Source organism: Plasmopara halstedii, assembly GCF_900000015.1.
Source record: "Plasmopara halstedii genome assembly, contig: Scaffold_289, whole genome shotgun sequence".
Taxonomy (NCBI): domain Eukaryota; phylum Oomycota; class Peronosporomycetes; order Peronosporales; family Peronosporaceae; genus Plasmopara; species Plasmopara halstedii.
Window position 1 is genome coordinate 376,670 of NW_020187210.1, and position 13,772 is coordinate 390,441.

General features: G+C 45.1%; 4 protein-coding genes across 4 annotated transcripts in view; 3 read left to right on the forward strand and 1 right to left on the reverse strand.

Annotated features, from left to right (window-relative positions):
• Positions 1-8,914: 8,914 nt before the first annotated feature.
• PHALS_05364 (PDZ domain) lies at positions 8,915-10,513 on the forward strand (the record flags this gene model as incomplete). The annotated part of the gene is made up of 1 exon (XM_024722927.1): positions 8,915-10,513. One exon carries the CDS (start codon positions 8,915-8,917, stop codon positions 10,511-10,513), a length of 1,599 nt encoding a protein of 532 aa, XP_024573954.1.
• A 258-nt stretch (positions 10,514-10,771) lies between these two features.
• Positions 10,772-11,440, forward strand: PHALS_05365 (uncharacterized protein; the record flags this gene model as incomplete). Its single annotated transcript, XM_024722928.1, has 1 exon — positions 10,772-11,440. One exon carries the CDS (start codon positions 10,772-10,774, stop codon positions 11,438-11,440), a length of 669 nt encoding a protein of 222 aa, XP_024573955.1.
• A 99-nt stretch (positions 11,441-11,539) lies between these two features.
• On the reverse strand, positions 11,540-13,382 carry PHALS_05366 (ste ste11 protein kinase; the record flags this gene model as incomplete). The annotated part of the gene is made up of 4 exons (XM_024722929.1): positions 11,540-11,885; positions 11,945-12,369; positions 12,435-13,125; positions 13,192-13,382. 4 exons carry the CDS (start codon positions 13,380-13,382, stop codon positions 11,540-11,542), a joined length of 1,653 nt encoding a protein of 550 aa, XP_024573956.1.
• A 145-nt stretch (positions 13,383-13,527) lies between these two features.
• Positions 13,528-13,772, forward strand: part of PHALS_05367 (ribosomal protein l33) — a gene marked incomplete at both ends in the record, with an annotated part of 358 nt that continues 113 nt past the window's right edge. Inside the window, 3 exons of the mRNA XM_024722930.1 lie at positions 13,528-13,536; positions 13,595-13,644; positions 13,708-13,772. The exon at positions 13,708-13,772 is cut by the window's right edge and continues 113 nt beyond it. Of these exons, the coding sequence (XP_024573957.1) occupies positions 13,528-13,536; positions 13,595-13,644; positions 13,708-13,772 (124 nt within the window). The remainder of the gene's footprint in view (positions 13,537-13,594; positions 13,645-13,707) is intronic.

A 13,772-nucleotide genomic window follows, 5' to 3' on the forward strand; every position in this document is an offset into this window, starting at 1 on the left:
AACTAACTGATGTTAGTTATCTCTTTTATTTGGAGAGTGATATATATTTGGTCTCAATTTAACTTATTTTTGCTTGGTGAACATAGTTGTTGGTCGATGTACTCGTTAACATATCGGACATCTCAACTACTAGTCATCCGCGGGGATATGGTCAGACAAAACGGACGGTAACTGATATTTTTTGAAGCACTTGCACTGATAGACTGCGATGTAACGGGGTTACACGTACCCTTGTATGAAAGGGCGGGTCACACAAGACGGTGCAACGGTACATAGGTGTGTATTACACAATTTAGTGTAATCACACATTGGTGTGGCTACATCATTACAAGAAGCCACTAACGTGGCAAGACTACCAGTAGTAATAAATATTAACTAATTTTTACTATATTACATACATTGATTGAAAAAAACCTAAGGTTTTAGATATTGGAGGCTCTACCGCAACCAAAATTAAATACAGCTTCGCATTCGAACACTTCTGTTCGAATGCGAAGCTGTATTTAATTTTGCTAAGGCTTTAGTACTTAGAGCTAGCGGATTCCGATCCGCTACACTTGTACTGGTTCTTGTAAAGAACGTAAGGTCGGTGACCCAAGCTTTGCTTCTTCTAAGCAAAGAGCTACGGCAGCCCCGCTGCACTTGGTAGCACTCGTAGTCAATCTCCGCCTGAGTCGTTGACTTATCCGCTATGAGGATGGAGCGATACTCCTATTTTTCTCAGGGCATGCAGGATGGACTTGATAAGCTGATGTCCCGGCTTGGCTTTAAGGGCGTGAAATCCCTTGTTTCACAAGGTCTCGAGACGATAAACGCGCGCCTAGAGGCGTTTTTTTCAAATTTTGAAAATGCTCTGTTTGAGCACCTACAGCAGAAGCTGTCAGTGTCGACTGCGTCCATGACGCCACTGTTGTTGACGGATGACTCCTCCTGAGCCAGGCTGCTCATGTGAGCGTTAAGGCCTTCGAGGGTAAGGATAGAGAAAATCTCTTGCTCTGAGTAAGAGAGGCCGAGATGACTATGGCATCCGCCAGGCTCTAGAACGAGCAACAGCGCGTGGCGCTAGCTATCACCAAGATCGAGGACCGAGGGCGTGAATGGGCACTAACGTGCGGTGCATCGGTTGAAGCAGCGTTTCTCCTCTGGGCGGAGCTGAAGCATCAGTTTTTGCGGAAGTCAGCTGTATGCTGAGGCGTTGGAAGCGCGGCTGCGTGACACCGTCACTGCGCCGAGAGTCCCTGCGGACCTCGGCGTCAAGTTTCTTGAGTTTGATAACGTAGGACGCTGCTTAGTCTTAGTTTTGGATGCAAGGTATAACCTTATCCTTGGTATGGCATGGTTGAAAAGTCATGAGCCATAGATTGATTGGTGGTCGAAGACCCTGGGCGCTACGCGCATGTCTCCTGGTGGAGCTTTGGCTTTCATGAATTCATATCCGCTAGAAAGCAGAAGCGCTATTGGCGCGGGCTCTGGACCGGGACGGTCAATGTGCTGGATATCGGATTATCCGAGTTGTCAAACACCGAAGATGTAATGATTAAGTGTCACGAGCATGGCTAGCGGGTTAAACATGGAATGGCACGTAACCCACTTAGCCCTGCCCGAGTAACAAAGCAGTTGCTGTATTCCAAGTGTAGCATGTTCGGCCAAGAGCCGAGGCATCAAGGACGAGGCCCCGGTGATGCGCGTGGAGTGGAACGTAACCCACTGGGCACTGCTCACGTTACGAAGAAATTGCTGCATACCAAGAGTGGCATGGTCGGACAAGGTCCGAGGCGTCGAGAGCGAGGCCTTATTGATGCGCGTGGAGTGGCATGTAATCCACTGAGCACTGCTTACGTTTCGATGCAGTTGCAGTATGCCAAGAGTGGCATGGTCGGACGAGGTCCGAGTCATTTTGGGCAAGGCCCTTTTGATGGGCGTAGCGTGGCACGTTATCCACTGGACGAAGACTGCAAAAATAGCGGCTCTTCGTCGGATGTTATTAATAACATCAAGGCTCTGATGGAGCAGGGAGTGGCAACACTGGACGAAGCCAAGTGCGTGTTCCCACTGGTCTTGATGAGACAACAAACATCTATAGTGTCGAGACGGCAAAGCCGTATGTTATGTGCAAGACGCCGGGCGTCGACCTTGACCCAGGGTGTGTCGACCGTAGACGGGTAGCGCACAGCTATATAACCTTGTCAACGGTATGATAGGAGAGGAAGACGACGTCACCCTCGGAGCTATTCCCGCTGTGAATGCTCTTGAACTGAACGAGGTGTACCTCGAAGAGTTTAACGGTGCCTTGAAGGCAGGCAATTTAGGCGAGGTGGTCGTTACAAGACCGAACGAGGAGATTGACTCGTCGTCGCTGCTGGATGAAGCTGTCCTGGAGGACACCAAGAGGGTGCCGAACACACGAAGTAGACCGTCATTCCATATGGACCCTTCGGGTCCGTATTATCTTTTGATATAGGAATTTTAAGACGTCGTCTCCAACGACCCGCCGTCGGTCCTACCTCCGGACCGAGGTGTGGGTTTTGAGATTGACCTGGTTCCGAGAATCAAATACTGCGTAACACGCCAATGGCCCCTGCCCAAAGAGTAGTGTGACGGCATTTACGCCTTTTTCCGTGTGAGACACGAGGCAAAGATGGTGCGCGAGAGCAAGTTTCCCCATTCGACATCCACGTTTTCTGTCCGAAAGCCGAACGGCAAGTGGCGTATCGTTCACGCTTACATTACGCTAAATGCTGCCACCATTCCGGCACAGACGCCGATTCCTAGAAAGGATGTTCTCCAGAACAATATTGTCGGCTGTACAAAGTACAGCGCACTTGACTTGACCGGCAGGCTCTACCAATTACCCATGAGAGCGAGTGCTATTCCGCTGACAGCGGTGAGTACTCCGATCGGGATGGCTGGTGATGCCCCAAGTGCTGTCAAATGCACCAACAACATTTATTCGTCTTGTGACGCAATTGTTCAGGCCCCACCGGGTATGCACAAACATACTTTGACAACATCTTCGCCCACAGTCGTGGGGAGTACGGGAGAACGGATGAAGAGAGCCACCTCGTCTATTTGAGAGCGGTACTCAAGTGTATGCGCACGAATAAGCTGTATGCTAATGCAGACAAATACATCTTCGGCGCTGAAGACATCCACTTAAGGGTGCTTCATTGGAAAGCGTGGCATTCGAGCGGATCTCGCTAAGGTCAAGACCATCGTGGACTGGCCGGTTCCGAGTAACAAAAAGCTTTTGCGCAAGCGGCTTAGCCACGCCAACTAGCTGCACAAGTATAGCAACTATTATGTGGAAATGGCACGGCCGTTGTCGAATCTTTTTGAAAAGGATGCGGAATGGTGTTGGGACATCGAGCATCGGGAGGCTTTTGACAGGGTCAAAGCCAGCCTCTTTCATACACCAATACTGGCGTTGCCAGGCCCCGATCGTCATTTGAGTGTCGTCTATGACGCTTCGAACTTTGCCATCGGCTGTGTGCTGCTACAAGCAGACGCCGAGGGGCGAGATCGGGTGATCGCGTTTGAATCTCGCCGGCTTCAGGCTGCGGAAAGGAACTCCTCAGTTCACGACAAAGAATTACTTGCGATGAAGTATGCACTTGTCAAGCTCAGGGCGCACCTGCTTGGCTCAAAGCCGTTTGTGATCTACACAGATAATGTGTTATTACGCACTGCGACTCAGTCGCCTCACCTCTCGCAGAGAGTAGCCATACAGCTCTCATTCTTCTTTGAATATAACTTCGAGGTGAAGTATAAGTCAGAAAAGCAGAATGCTTTGGATGGTTCGTTGTCACGCAAACCAAATGATGAGCTTGCTCATGTCACGACGGTAAATTTGTCAGTGTCGGATTGATACGCGCCGCACACGCGGAAGATATGTGCGTAGCGCTGCTAAGGGCTTTCGAAAGCAAGAAGTGTGGGAATTCGGACAAGAAGTTGTCGTCGCGATTGCGCGCACGGTTGCACCGATATTCGTTGAAAAACCGACTCGTCGGATACGACACGAATTGTTGCTCCTCACGGATGAGAATATCAAGTACTGTATTCTCTATGAGGCTCGCGACACCCCACTCAGAAGTCATCTCGGTCGTGAGAAGACCTTCAGCTCTGTAAGTTGCCACTACTGGTGGCAAAAGCTTTTGAGTGGACGAGCACATATGTGCGCACGTGTGAGATGTGTCAGAGGATGCAACTCTTTCCGAATGCGGCGGTGCCGCTGGCCAATTCGCCGATACCCTCCGGGTATTGGGAGTCTATGAGTTTAAACTTTGTGTTTGGCCTGCCGATGGAATTGGCAGGCAATTCGGGTGTTGTGGTCTTTGCGGATCGTATGAGCAAGATGACGCATCTTGCGGCAGTTCCGGACGCCATCGTCGGTGTAGGCTAGCGACGCTGTTAATGAAAAATGCCTTTCGACAGCATGACCTCCCATAATCAAATGTCTCTAACAAAGACCCACTCTCCACTGAGAGGTTTTGGTCTACAATCTTCAGGGTGCCGGGCACCAAGTTGACTATGTCAACAGCGGGTTATCCGTAGACCGATGGTCAAACTGAGTGAATCGCGTCGTCGAAGACGTTCTTCGCAGCGTCTGCACTGAAACGCCGAAGCGCTGGAGCGCCATGCTGCCACTCATAGAATTTGCTCTGAACAATGCAGTATATTCATCTAACGGCTACACGCCGTTCTACGTGAACGGGCTTGTTAATCCTCGCATCCCGCTGACACCGCCACCCCATGGCTCAGAGCTTGGTGTGAGAGTAATCGCCGAACGGCTATCTGATGTCAGCCCCGTCACTGTCCGTGGAGAAGCCGATGGCTTCCTGTCTACTATACCGAGTGTTCTACGACACGTTCGCGATGCGATGGCTGAAAGCCAAGACATGCAGAAAGAATATGCAGTTGGAAAAGGGAGAGGAAACGTGGAAAATGTTCAGGTCGAAGGCCTAATTTTTTTATAAGCCTACTAACACATACAGTCTCTGCTGTCTTTAAGATGAAGCTCCGTCCACGGTTTAATGGCCCTTTTAAGTTCGTGACCAAGCGAGGCCTTGCGTATACGCTGAACCTTCCGAGAAGGATGCGCGCCAAACCGGTGTTTAATGTGAGCTTGCTTTAGCCGTACCGGGATCCAGCGCAAGTAAACGCGGAAGCATTGGCGCCGGGGCGGTGCTCAGAGACGCTCGGCCACGCAGAAGCTGAACCAGCAACTGGTTCAAGGAACGGAGTGTAACAGTTTCCGCTCCCAACGGCGCAAGGCGCTCCACCGTCGCACGAAGAGACGTATTCGTCTGCTCGAAGGCTAGGAGCCGCTCCGACAGAGCTTGATAATCCTCAACGTGAGGCAGTCGGTGCAAAACTGCTTCAGGCTCTCGAGGTCTTCCGCACAGCGGTAGCCGACCTCGGAAAGAAGGTCGGCAGAGTGCCGATGACGACAGACCTTGTCTTCCAATGCTTGAAAAACATCGCGAGTCACCGGACGGCGATCGACCAAGTTGTCATCGCCCGCCGACGACTCTTCGCGATAAAAATGGCGGCGTCCACTACCACGTGGAACGCCCTTGTGGGTCGAACTCGTCGAAAAGGTCAAACCCAATATCTTGTTAAGCGGCGGGAATACTCAAACTCGGGGTGGTTTGATGTGCCACTTCGGCAAGACTGCCCGGATGTCATGGACGCTTATGATCAGAAGGATCATGGCGCTTCGCATTGTCGCACGCCCCGCGCTTCTCGGCAGTAACCCGGGAAGCCGGAGGGCCATAAACTGAGCTCAAGCTATGGCCCTAAGCTGCTGTGGTCGTAGACTCACCCGTGTGAGAAACCACAGATCCCGCGTGAGCGTGGTGGATAATTCCATGTGTCGCAGGGTCCCAATACGCAGGAAGTCGGCGTTGCGCTTTGAGTTTAAAAAAATAATCGAAGATAGCATTCTTCGCGCAAATTCACTTCCTTGTGGCTCCGCTGTTAGCTAGACAGCGAGGAAAGCCGCTGCACCCATCGCTCAAGAACCTCCTCATCATTTGCAGCGGTTTCACTGGGTGCGAGCACCACAGGAATAGTCCGCATTGCAGGTACAGGAATACCTTCTTTTTGAGCGCAAAGTCGAGCGCGGTACCTAATCATTATGATCTCTTGTGGTACCAGGAAGCGAGCTAGGAGAACTTTTCGCTGGTCAAGATCAGCTTGTGTAGTGACCAGGGGCCCAACTACATAGATGCCTAAAGATTGGGTGATCGTGTCTTCGCTTCAGTAGCGATATTAGCCGAGTAAAAGCCGTTATTACACAAGAATCTGGAAGCTGGGCTTACGTCGCGCCGTTGGCGCACCTCATCCTCCTCGTCTTCCCATGCTGGGGGAGAAGTATCCGACTCGTAGTCGACTTCCTCCAACTTCACGACGAGAAATTGCGTCGCTTAGGGCGTGCGCGGTGTATGGCCATCCGTTACCAGGGGCTTGGGATGTGCTTTCCATGTAGCCACGGACGTACTGTCCGGTTATGTACCTCGTACAGAAGAAGAAGGGTTTTGATCGCGGGTGCCCTCGGGCTAGGCTGGATATTTTGCTTGTCATAGACACAGAGCTCATTGAGCGGAGAATGGTCAAGGATGTTCTTAAGAGCATAACGGTGTCTCAGACGCGTGAGCCTCGTATGAGGCGACAGTTAAAAGTGAATTGTGGATACACACAATTCTGATGGGGGGAGAGTGTAACGGGGTTACACGTACCCTCGTAAGAATAGTCGGGTCACACAAGATGGTGTGGGCGTACATAGTGTGCGTAACCCAGGTTAGTGTAGTTACACCATTGACTACGCCGTAACAAGAAGCCAGTACGGGGCAGGATTGCCAGCAGTAATGCATATTAATTTGGTTTTACTATGTTAATTAGGTATTAATATTTTAATCAGGAAATGCAAGCTTTCAGATACTAGCGGCTCTGCCGCAATTAAACAATTAAATACAGTTTCAATTTGAATGGAAGAGCCTCTTTACCTTGGTTAAATTTTTAAATGCTCTTGGAGGTGGCGAACTGCGATCCGCTACACTCGTTCGTTCTTGTAATGAGCTAAAGGTCGGTGACCTTAGCTTACGACTTCGAGCAAGTCGTTTTATTTTCGTTTAATAAGGCAAGACATGCCTCTACAAGCTTTATCTACATTCTATAATTGTTTTGCTCAACAGTTGTTGTTTGGCACCGCCCCATAGTGGCTTCGGTCTTAGTGGAGAAGGGACGATCATTACACATCGATTGCACAACGACTTCAAAGCAAAATCACTCATGATTCAAAACGTCATGCACCGGATATTTGATGCCTTGACTGATAACCAAGATGTCAAAAAGAAACTCACCAATGCTAGACGCGGGCAAAACACACATTATATTTTGGGGGCAAATAACTTCAATCGCTAAGAACTTATGACCCGTACCGACACCTGCCGCATCCACACAAGTATGTCTGCGGTATTAAAGACTAGGTTACAGCCACGTTACATCTGGGCGTTTAGTCTGCAACAAATAAGGAATTGAATTGGAGCTATTTTTCTTACATCTCAATCGAAAGCAAACACATTTTTTGCTCTTCCGGAGCTTACTGAATCCATATCACAATTTGCTCTCATGATTAGTCGGATGTGAAATACCCTGTTGTAGACAAAGCCGATTCTCGACCGTTCCTTATGGCTAAGCCACTCTCGGCGTCGATGCAACAACGCGATACTGAATCGTTGGGGGGGCTCAAGCCACGCAGAGTAAAGGCGAAGCTCAGAAATTTGACTCTCGATCTGACTTATCTCAGCACGCCAATACACTCGGGCAGAATATGCATAGGGAGCTCGTGCGACAAAATTAGTCTTTGTCGGCGCTTCCGGATAAGCAAAGGGTCGCCGGCCTACATCTACGCGGATCATTCTGTGTGCCGATGGGTGCACCAGAGTATAGATGATGTGGAAGAATACCCTCATTTGGAAAGCACATGAGAGTTTGAAGCTCCATCTCGAAGTATATACGGCGTAATACATCAGTCGTAAGACTAGATTTATTACTTATCACTTGACGTGCCCATATGTACCCACAAACCTCTTCTTTACGGAATCCCATCACGATACTTTGGTACCTCTGAATACTCACAATTACACAAAAGCGTAATAGGAATCTTGAATAATTGTACTAATTATGTAGAAGACTCACAACGACACTAAGCAGGATTAAAAATCTCCTTGCTTGTACGCTTTCTTAGTTATCACGTTCTAGTCGAATTCTTATGAGACGAATACCTCCATGAACTTCAAGAAATAGACTCTCGTTGATGTGTATGAATTCGTGTCGTAAACTAACAATATCATGGTTATCTCCAAAGCAATATAAATTATTGTTGGTTAACCATAACCAAAAATTGGTATTAAAAGTACAATTATTGCCATAGTACAATTAATGCGGATTCTCGTCATCATCATCCATCTTCAATAATTTACGTCTTGTTATGGTATTGTGCACCATATATAATGTCCTTTGGCTCTTTTTATATCATAAATTGTGCCCTTATGACAGAAACGTACCGTATCAGGATCATAATATTAATCCAATTATTCAACACCCATATCTCCAATTATTTTGCCGCTCACACTCCACCATAAAGAAAGTTACTGTCGTCTTCATATTCAGTACAAACAGGCTCGTTTAACCACAAAGCAGATCATACAATACAATCACACATCAAAACACGTACGAAAGTTTGTCGAATCGTTGGTAGAATAAGGCCACGTGGTCACTATTTGACCTAAACGTATATTGAGTCCCATCATTTGGCAAATAAAATACTATACAATCAATAATATTGGCATTCTCTCCCAAGTTAAGTGAGTACCAATTTCACTTCTACTTGTACACTGGCACTTTTTGTACCATGGCCGCCACAACCGATGCACTGCAAACGGCACAAACGGGTGTCGAAGTGCGATTAGATGAACGGAAAATGTACGTGGCCGAGTGGGCGGACGGCGCAGCCTTTGGCTTTACTGTTACGCCCGTTCAGTCGGATAGGGGCACAGTCTTATGTCTAGCACGTCGTACTTCGAGTACTGGATTACAAGACGTTGTACCAGGTGACATGTTGATTGCAATTGGAGATACAAAAGTGTACCATTTGGGTGCTGGAAATGCCACGAAATTATTGCGGTCGGTACAGAAGCCTATACATTTGACATTGCAAGTATCTCCCTATAATGACACGGCGAAAGATTTACCCAATCTTGCACCAAATGAGTACACGTACTTATGGGAATCGGGTCCTTTAGGTATTGTACTTACCACAGATCCAAAGAGTAAATTACCACTTGTGAAGCGATTTACTGGCAAGATCGAGAATGAAACACTGGAACGAGACGTGAGTGTGGGTGATGAACTTGTTTATGTCAATGAAACACCAACAAGTGATCATTCAATTAGTGCAATTATTACATTTATCAAAGAGTTACCAAAACCGATTACATTACGTTTTCGAAAACCTTTGGCTGAGTTACACATGGAGTTACCCGAACTTAAGGAAGGAGAGTACGATTTTTTATGGGAATATGGATCGTTAGGACTTGTTGTTGGTACTTCTGCAGAAGGATTGCCATTTGTACGATCATTTACGGGGAAAGGCACGTCAAAACAATTATCACAAGTACAAGAGAATGATGAGATTATTCTTGTGAATAATCGAGCAGCTCAAGAGTATGGATTTCATGAAACGATGCAGTATATCATGAATGTCCCAAAACCAGCAGTTATTCGATTTCGTCGACCTCTTGCAAATCGTATTAAAGTTGATACTTCTCAAGAGATTGTATCAAGATCTTCAATGCCAAATGCTCAGATGGCTGCACTTAGTGTAACAGCTTCACCTCCTCCAATGCGTTCAATGAGTGCTGCAAGTGGCTCACCATCCGTACAAAAGTATAGTGTCAATTCAACTGATCAGGAGGCTACGAATGGATTATTAGGGTATCGAAGTGGACGAAGTCAAAGTTCAATATCAACATTACGTCGTCAACAATCGAGCAAATTGCAGTTTTCTGGAAGTGAAGATTTGACAAATAGTCAAGTGGTGTCTAACCACCAAGTCGAAGACCAAGGATATTCACTTCCACCACAATCTGTACCACAACCACAGCAGATGCAACACTCATCACTTCAACAATCGTATCAAGAACCTTCGAGCTCATTTCATACGGATGTGGAATATTTTGAAATTGATTCAAATGCGTATTATCAAATCCAATGGACTGATGGACCCTTTGGTTTGACTGTTCGAGAGGCTCAATCAAAACAAGGACCTTTAGTGCTCATTACAAAACGTACAGGAAAAGCAACATGTGCTGGATTACGACGTGTAGCTGTGGGAGATATTCTAATCAAGATTGGCGACCAAGATGTTCGTGAATTGGGCTTTGAACGATCGACTTTGTACTTACGTAATGTACCTAAGCCGATTGTGCTAACATTTCAAGCAATTGATTAGGTAAACTAAGGGTACTTTTTTGCTTAGTGATACTTGGTATGGGGTTTTCACTTTGAACTATTTTTGAGGTACACAGTCGTTTTACGCTGTTTCTTACGTAATTGAAGAGAGCTACATACTCAAAAAGTTTACAAATTGAGTCTTTTTGCCATATACGTCTCAAGGATGCACCCTCTCAAGTTCGATATATGCTTATTGATAGAATAAAATGTCTATTTATAGTATACTACAAATACTTAATTAATAGTAATTTTCGAAATGATACTCGCATGGCTCGTGGTGCTAAGTGCCATGGTTTTAACGCTTGAGATTCAGCGACATTTGCTCCTTGCACGTATTCTTGGTGCTATTGTCATGGTTTTAGGATGGGGATGTCTCTTATCGTCTCAATTACAGCTTCAAGCTATTTGCTGTGCAATTGTATATCATGGTTTAATTGAAGGGTTACGACAATGGCAACGAAATTTTCCATGTGTGTTTGAAGACCAAAAAGATCGTAAAATTGTGCTATGGCTTCTTTTTTGGGCTCGTGTTTACACATGGGGTACGACATTAGGTGGAATTGAGGAACTTACAACATTAAAAAAGACTCAAGAGACGTCATTTCAATGGCAAGAGATTGGAATGTTAGTATTTTATCATGAAATACTCGAAGTACTTGTCATGTTATATTTTACAGATGAAGAATTGTCATATGTATGGAAAAGACGCATTGGTCATTGGTTTGGTGCATTGATTGTAGGAATTTTAAAGACTTGGAAACAATTGAATGTTGATCATTTTCTTAATGGTCTCTCACCATTAGCACTAATTGGAATTTTACTTATGGTCATGTGGCTCTCAATTGAGATTCGATGGGATCGTATTGCTCAGAAATATAATCCAACTTTGATACAAGAGGAAGAAATGAAGGTACGATGGAGTTGAGATGTGTAGAACGAGCGAAATTACTACTTTATAGTGGTTATTTAATAAAATATTTCATCTGAAAAATTTTGCACCTATACACTCCACATTGACGTTTGTTTATGACGAAGTCAAAGTTGATCGACACCAGGTTTTGATAATTCGATCATTTAAAGGTGGAAGTTGGATGGAAAGTGGTATGAGTTCGTCCGTCGCTCGTGTGTTTGTCACAGAAGAGGGAGCAGTAGAGCTCCGTTTTTTTTGTAAAGGCGAGATTAAGACGCTCTCAAAGTCGTATCCAGTCCTTAAACTATTAACTTGCGGTAATCGTTTGGTGCCTTCAAGCTTCCCTCGTCGCAATCTCGACGGTAACGATCTAGTCGGTGTATTTGTGGTTTTAAACAATCCTTCTGTGTCTTGAAGATCGGGTAGGATTCGCTTATTTGTGGACTCGAGCGATTTAAGCCTAAATACAAAAGCCATAATAAGTGTCTATCATTAAGAAACCTTAGAGCATGCACTAACCTGAACGAGCTTGGCAGTCGACGATGTGCCAATGACCGTGTACCAGGTGATTCCACGTAACTATCTTGTAGTGGTATATGAAGCATCTTATTTCTGTCATCTGGTGATCGTGAAGATTGAAGATTTGATCTTGTCTTATCTTGTTGATCCAAAGTCTCAATATGTGCCAGTCTTATTGCATCCTCATGCGGTTCAGGCTCTAGAGTTAAGTTGTTTTGTAATCTCGAAGACAATGCTTGACGAGTCCACTTTGAAACAACTTTATCGACATCCATTTCATCTTGACATTTATTTTGATGCTGCCACTTTCTTACTCGTGTTCGACTTGTTCTAGAAACGTTAACAAATGGATGTTCTAATAGATGAGTGATAGTACCACGTTGGACTGGATCTCGTTGAAGACAGAGCATAAGAAACGAGGCAATCTACAAAAGAAGAACTTGTAAGTGATGAAAGATAGAAATATTTTCTTTTCGTGTATCCAACGTACTTCTGTGGGTACATGAGTTGGAATAGTAGGCGTCTCATTACTAGAGACAATTCGATACATAGTTGTCAATGGATTACTATATTGTTGCCATGGTGAATGACCTGTAATCATTTCAAGTACTGCACATCCAAGACTCCAAACGTCAGCACGAAACCAATAATCAAAGTGTATTTCTTCTTCAAATGATTGATTTCGAATGATTTCAGGTGCCATCCATTGAGGTGTACCCTTTAAACCTTCAACAAGTGATGCCGACCCAACGAGTTTTAATGTTCCGAAATCTGCTAATTTAACATCCAAACGACTTCCATTATTTACTGTCGTAAGTAAAATATTTGCACATTTAATATCACGATGAGCAATTCCATTTTGATGAAGATAACGTAATGCTTGACACAATTGACGTGTATAACGCTGGACTAAAGTATAGGATAATGGACCAAATTGTGACAATTGGGAACGTAGAGATCCATGAGGTGCAAATTCCATATAAATGCGTAATTCGCGCTCTTTCTTCTCTGTTGCTTGATAATAACGTATCAAATGTCGATGACGTAATCTCTGCATTGTCTTTACCTCTCTCTTTACTGCTTCAATAGCTGGAAGAGGTAAATCCTTTGTCCATATTACTTTTACAGCTATTTCTCGACCAGACATTTGGTCTTCACATCGATAAATGATACCTTGGGCACTAGACAAGTATCACATTTTAGTACTTTATTTCAATACATTACAATACTATATTGCCGCGACGTACCCTTGTCCAATCTTTTCTTTTCGTACCCATTTCGTCGATGTTATCTTGTCACAAAAAGTTGGTGACTCAATTTCTGAAACCTTATTATTGCACGCTTGTGAGTGCTCTGGAGACGGAGGAAAGAGTAACAAGCGATCATCGTGCAAATTGTCAAGTACCAAACCATCGAAACTTGATGTTACGTCTTTCATGTCGATAAAGTAGAGTAGAAGCTTGGAAGCTACATTTATAGGTTTGTCCTAAAATAGATGTGAGCATTAAAATAGACCTATTTTACTATCTCATACTTGTTACTATACCGATATTTAAAAACGCTAAGTGTGTGGACCAGCAAGTATGGCTAAGGTAAAGTTGCATGTTGGTAAGCGCCTTGAGTATAGAGTTCTGATGTTTTATTGTGCAGGGCAAAGCGAAGAATGTATTGATCAAGATGTTGAGTGCAGCAGGCACAGGGTACGTTAAATACTTGAGCTATAAAGAGAATATTATCACACCAACTAACTATAACATGACCAGATTTTTTTACACCACGACAAAAAATCCGCGAAATGTTACGAGAAAACTTTCATTACGCAAGGTAC